Raw genomic sequence first — 6,977 nt, 5'->3', positions numbered from 1 at the left:
TCAAAGTGATTAAAAAAAATTATTATAAATATCGTAAATAACAGTTCACAAATGCATATATAGAGATATTTTTTGAAGGGGGGAAATGGTCTTTACAATTTGAAATCGATCGAACACACTGTGCGCGAATGCTCGTGTAAAGGCGCGCCATATATCGTAGGATAAATGTACTTCGCAGGAGTGTATTAAAAAATTAAAAAAACTTTCCAAAGTTTCATGGCAATCGTACTATGCCACAAACCTTCGCTGGAGTATATTAAACAACTTCCCAAAGTTTCACGGCAATCGGATAAACGGTGTGGTAATGCATGAAGGACACACACACACACACACACACACACACACATTCATTTTTATATATATAGATAAGAAGTTATAATAGCTTATTCAAAGAGCTTATAGAAAATTGAATGCAAAAACTGAAATAATAAATGTAAAATTTGATTCATTTGATAACTTCTAAACTCCTTAAATTTTTATAAGTTTAATGGATCATTAAAATTTTCCCATCTATATGTCAAATAAATCTCAAATGAGATTTTCTTGATAAAAATTTGGAAAAACTGCAACAGAGTCCAAAGTTCCTTTGCAATTCAATAACTTACAAAGAAATATATAAATTCATACATATTTATATTTTTAAATGCAACAATGAATTTTCCTTTTATAATTTTCAGAACAGTTAAACAATTACCAACTTAAGGAAAAAAATTCAAATTGCAAAACTCTAGAATAAGCCAGTTATATCTAAAATAATTCTCACTTCAAAGTTAATAATGCAGATAGTTAAGTAGTGACTATTGGTTTTCGTATTCTATGATATAGTAACATATCAACAGGAATGTTATGTTACAATGTAAACATTACCCATTTAGTTTTGTGTTCTATAAATAATACTCTATGAGAATTAACATTAGAAGTTGAAATATTCTAAGATGTGAGTCTGGTATAAAGTGAAGATCAAGAAATAAGAGAAAATAGATGATATTTAGCAGATTGAAAAAATAATTTTTTTAAATTTATGAGTTCACTTTCTCTAGGAATAGTGAAGGTCCAAAACCCTTTTGTTTTAGAACAGTATCACCCTTCTAATAAACCTCGTGATTAGGTGAAAAGGGAAAAAGGGGGCCTTCTGCGGTCGATGATCGAGACGATCTCCTTGAAAAAAAATTTTTAGTATATCAATAAAAGAAATCTCCTCCATTTGTTTAAAGGTAATTCTATAGACGTTAATATCAACAAGATGGGAATAAGAGATGTTTCCTATCCCCTCTTTGGTTGCATGTGACACGTGGTTACAGCAATAAACTGCCTCGTTCATAGTCAAACGTGATGTTTAATATAAACAATATCTAGATTGTTGATCAGTTTACAGAAATTATTGTCAGCTGAATGTTAATTTCTGGATGAGAGCCGTCAAACCTATAGAAATTTATATTATAAAAGCATATCTTCTAGACACTGATATCTATAAATTAAACAAACTTCTCTGTGCCAGTGGTCCGTACTAGCGAGATCCAGATATCAACACACAAACAGGTGAGCGTATAAATCATTAATGATGTCATAGTTCTCACCCCCTCAAAAATAGTATAAAGAGGGCTTGGATGCAGTCCACAGGGCAGACATTTCCAGGGCAGACATCAACTGCCACATCTACTGACCCATACCGCCAACCTATCAGTCGCTACCTCGCCATAACTGCCGTGATGATCCAGGAACGTTTTCACCAACGACCCATATTACGGATCGGGAACTTGGGTATTTTTTTGGATATCTATTTGTATACTCTCTCTCTGCAAAGTCTCTCTCTGAGAGGTCTCTCTCTCTCGTCTCTTAATTTAACTTAGAAAATAGAAATTAGATGTTCCATAAAAAAAAGATGAATCATTATCACGACGTAGAATAGAATTTTTGTAACTCTTCACATTCACCTTTGATATGTACAATTTTATAGTTGTTTATTAAATGTGTTATTCTGGTTCAACCTGTGTATTTATTTGGGAACCTGTCAACTTACCCATTAACCTCCCCACTCATTTTATTTCGCCCTCCTATAAAGCCATCCTCTGACAGAGCCGCCGGTAAATGGGGACAACTAACCCCCTCGGTTCTCATAAAATTGTTTGATTTAAAGCTATTTTGTATGTCATACAATGATGATCATTGTGTGAGACTTGAACAGAAAATATAATTTTTTATCAACAGAAAAATATAAGAATGTATTGTAATCTGAAAATGGATCTTAATTTTAAATATAAGTTTTTTATTGCTAAGATGTAATCTTGTCTTTTGTCTGTTATCAGTGAAAATTGCATGTTTCCAAATAAAACTGTAAACTATAAAATTTAAAATGTTACAATCAACACACATATTGATCTAAGCTTTAAATCAGTATTTTTATTTTATTTGGATTCAAATGTAATATGAAATTTGATTGGTAATGTTCATTAAAATGCATTGTAACTAAAATTTTGTAATTAGGAGTGAAAATTATTCATAATTACCTGGATTATTTTGAGCTACAATTCTTATACAATTCAAAATTACTGCTGCTGGAGGGGATGTAAAAATTTCACCTTGAACACAGGCTGTTAACATTCCCAAGCCAACATAACCTGAGAAAATAGTAATCAGATTTAAGTATTTTGTTTATGTTATATAAATATTACTTATTATTATCACTAGTTATTTTCTAACATTAATATACTGCTAATTATTTTTCATGCTACATTAAGGCTAATTTTAATTAATTGATTATTGGAATTTGGTTTAAATTAAAATTCTAATAATTAAATTAATTAAAATTAACCAAAAACTTCAAATTAATCCAGCAGTTTAAGTTTATGGTTATTAGTAAAACTGAATTAATATATTAATATCACATAATATAATACACTGATGCATCTAATTTAAATGTAGTTAAGACTAGAAAAATTTTCATATTATCAACATCATCTTTTGGAATTTCCCATATTTTATAAATTAGTAACTTTTTTATGAAGCTTTTTATCAAGTTTTGCAAGAACAAGGTTTTATCTTTGCCATGTCTCATTGATATGTAGCTAGCATTGTGAGCCAAACTACTATATACAAGTAAAAAACTAATAGAAATATTGATCCCAGCAACTTCCTATGAGACATGCCATCCAAAACTCACTTCTTAGAGTGTTGAATGATTTGCAAAAGTTATTGATTAAATAATAATTAAAATTTAAAATAAAAAAAAATTGGAAAAGGGACTAAAAAATGCTTGTAGGACATAAAATGTATTGTCAACACAACATTATTCGCTGACATATATTTCATATACAGAATTTAATGTTTACATATAGGGTTGATGCTGCATGATACATCACAACAAAATTAAACTAAATATATTTAATATTCAGATTATGTGACACTGAGAAGTGAGCAGTTGAGAGGAACTGCTGAAAAACAAAATGGGACCAATTTTTGGATGAGATGTAGTCAAAGATACATAAGAGAAACTTTGGATACCTATATTCAGAGCCAGTGCAAGAGTATCTGACACCATAGGCAAAGAAAATTTAGGCATCCCTGTGCATTGTCTATATATTTAATATTATTATTATACTAACACAAGCATACACATACACCCACAAATGTCAATATTTATACAGTGGTACCTCAGGATACAAACGCCCCAGCATACGAAATTTTCAGGATACGACATGAAATTCGAACATATTTTTGCTCCACGATATGAACAAAAATTCACCATACGATGTTACATTAGTTCATAGCGCCATTTTTTATTCACTTCTGTTCATAAGTCTCAGTCCATGTGTTTGCTTCGTTGTGGAAGGATCTTGCTCAATAAAGGAAATCTTGAGGTATTATCAGAAAGTGATCGATTTTATTAAAAAGAAACATCCCAAAAGGGTTTGGCTGTATTGCTGCTCAGAGTAATGACATTTGCCTAAGTCATTTTAGAAACATTTTAAAAAGTAGGCAAAGCTAAACCTCTTTGGATAGATATTTTATCACTCGACCTCTATCCAGTGAAAGTGCTGGTGGAAGTGTAGGAAAAAAAAGCAAAAAGCAGTAAATAAAAATTAAAACAAAAAAATATAAAACAACACTAATTTTTTAAATCTTTTCTAAGTTATTTTTAAGTTATTGTTACATTATGTTATGCAAATTAAGTTTTAGTATCATTTCCCTTCTCCCTCTCCTCCACCACCAGTTACACCTCCACCGTCATCTATCCTCAAAAGTAAAGTGCAAATAAAACTACATTTTTTTAATCAATTATTATTCTATTATGGTTATTTATACATTTACAACTACAAAATGCATTTTTCAGTGTTTTCCTTATTATAGTTATTTTTTTTTTAATGTACTACTTAGCTTTAATTTGAGTGTGTTTTTCGTGTTGGAACGAATTATTTGGTTTTACATGTAATCTTATGGGGAAAAATGATTCACCTTACGACATTTTCATGATAAGACCTGTTTCGGAACGGATTAATTTCGTATCCTGAGGTACCATTGTAATATCATTATCGACATCTTAAAAAAACATTTAATGACCTATCTTTTCTATGTCTACAAGATCAACACCCCTAGGCAATGGTCCATGTTCATGTAATGGTAAAACCAGCCCTGCCTATCATACGAAGGAATGTTTCCAAATACATGGTTTGTTTTGGATTTTTATCGTAAAAGAATGGACCACAACTCTAGCAATGTATCAATGATGCCAAAAATCATGATTTATAGTTAACACTTATAAAGACATCTCTCTTATTCCCGATATATGTAATGTATATATAATTTTATATTAATTACAATTTTGTCAAATGAAACATTTTAAAAATAATTTTACATCTTAAGAATTACAGTTCAATAACAATAATGTAATTATTGTTATACACAAGTTTATGTCAGATCTTTAAAAATATGTTTGGAGGAATGAGACTAACCAGCCATTGCGGGTTCATGGCCAGATCCTCCCCCCGATATCAACGTGACTTTATTCGATCTCTTCACTTCTTCTAAATCGTGTCTGACAACTATATTAGCATTTTCGATTAACCTAAGGCCAACATTAGCAGCAATGAATCCTTTCAAACTATCTCTAACACATGTATTTGCAGAATTAATCAATTTCTTTCTCTCGTCCATTTCTAGCTCGAACATAACGTAAACATATCAACACGTTGTTTGAGTAAGTAGCGCCCTCTAATTAAAAATACTTTTAATTATATTTAAAAACTTTTTAAATGATTTATAACAAGTTTTTAAATTGATATTCATTTTTTAATAATAGTACCGAATAATATTATTAATAAATTATTTTTCTGCAATCATAACTAAAATTAAATTTTATTTTTAAATTATAAGAAACTGTATTAAAGCCGCTTTACTAGGCAATGCGCTCATCGTCATGCAGATGTCCGAAGACGCTCAAGAGTCTACTAATAAATACATTAAGTTTCGAGAAGATTTTGCAAGAAAAGTTCCCGAGCGAAAACAATGGAAGACATTATTTTACGCCTATTATTAATATCCGATCCGTTTATTTCGAGTTTGTTCGAATTACTTCGAAAAAACTCAGTCGTTGCTTCCAGAAGCAGTTTTATTGTTAGTTGCGCCACGTATACCAGCAAGTACGGGAAGCTCCAGCGATTTCAAAGTTGAATCATCTGATTGCAAATCAAATTATTTTTTGGATGACGATGCATGAACTTTTAATCAACTGATTGTATGTTTTATTGTATTAAACAATATATAGATTTATTTTGTACTTTTTCTATAAAAGTGGTTCGTGTTAAATCCGTCGTTTTGTTTTTATTTCAAATTTTGACTTCGGATTCGTAATCAGCGATCCCGAAAACCCTCAAGTACTGACTTTCAGCCAAACTGATAACGCTTTTGACTTTTGGCCAGCTTTTTGGGATTTGGCCCCACTGTGCGACTGTGAAGTGCATTCTGTAATACGATTTTTGAACGCAAAGAATGTTAAGCCAGTTGAAATTCATCGTCAACTTGTAGAGATTTATAGTGAAAATGTAATGAGTGATGGAATGGTTAGAAAGTGGGTTCGACAATTCAATGCTGAATGCACTGATGTTCATGACGAAGCATGGAGTGGCTGGCCTTCTGTTGTCAATGATGGTTTGGTTGCAAAAGTGAATGAAAAAATTCCTGAAAACAGACGGTTCACAATAAGATTGCTTTGTGATGAGTTTCCACAAATTTCAAATACTGTTTTGCATGAAATTGTTGCAACAACCGATTTTCAGCAGTGGCTGTCTTCACTGGCGGCATCTTTCTTTGAAGAAGGTATAGACAAGTTGATTTCCCGATATGACAAATGTCTGAACAATGGTGGTAACTGTGTAGAAAAATAGTTTCAGACATGCTCTTTCATGTAGAAATAAATTTTGTTTTGAAAAATATTTTTTATGAGAGTTTTTCCAAAATGGTACTTACTTTCCGGACATGCCTCATATTTTGATTTCCAAATTGCTTCAATTTTACGAAAGAATCGACGCGAGATTTAAAATTTTTGTGTCTTTTGCCAGCTTTACTCAAATTATTTAAGTCGTCAAAGCCATTCTTATTCCACACACACTAATTTCATTTGAAAATAGTAGCCAAGGCTAACAAAACAATTTTTGCATTTTTATGCATCCACAGAGCCACTTTATATCTTCATAAATTTTATCGTGAAAATGTCGAACAAATTTTTTTGTCGACGTATTTATATTTAATTTAGGCATTGGCCTTTCTCTTTTAATAATGTTTTCTTTTTCATTATAAGGTCTCGAGCCAAAACTTTAAATAAATTTTCAATATCACAATTACATTCTAAATTGCTAGCTATAATGTAAGGGCTAAAATTAAAAATAAAATTATAAAAACTTACTTGTTAAAATAAAATGTGTGATGGATATACAATTATACATACCTGGTACAAAATATTCAATTGTATGAATATAGTTTTA

The 6,977-nt window shown here is 30.8% G+C and overlaps 1 protein-coding gene across 1 annotated transcript in view; it reads right to left on the bottom strand.

Moving 5' to 3' along the window:
- Positions 1–5,187, bottom strand: part of LOC111637410 (triokinase/FMN cyclase-like) — a 30,635-nt gene extending 25,448 nt beyond the window's left edge. The window contains exons 1-2 of the mRNA XM_023382891.1: positions 4,950–5,187; positions 2,508–2,618 (exon numbers count right to left, since the gene is read on the bottom strand). Coding sequence (XP_023238659.1) covers positions 2,508–2,618; positions 4,950–5,166 — 328 coding nt within the window. The 5' untranslated portion in view covers positions 5,167–5,187. The remainder of the gene's footprint in view (positions 1–2,507; positions 2,619–4,949) is intronic.
- Positions 5,188–6,977: the final 1,790 nt, after the last annotated feature.

Source organism: Centruroides sculpturatus, unplaced genomic scaffold, assembly GCF_000671375.1.
Source record: "Centruroides sculpturatus isolate CEXI.00-Female unplaced genomic scaffold, Cexi_2.0 scaffold172, whole genome shotgun sequence".
Classification (NCBI taxonomy): Eukaryota; Metazoa; Arthropoda; class Arachnida; order Scorpiones; family Buthidae; genus Centruroides; species Centruroides sculpturatus.
Note: the sequence above shows the minus strand (reverse complement) of the source record. Positions and strands in the feature narration are given on the sequence as shown.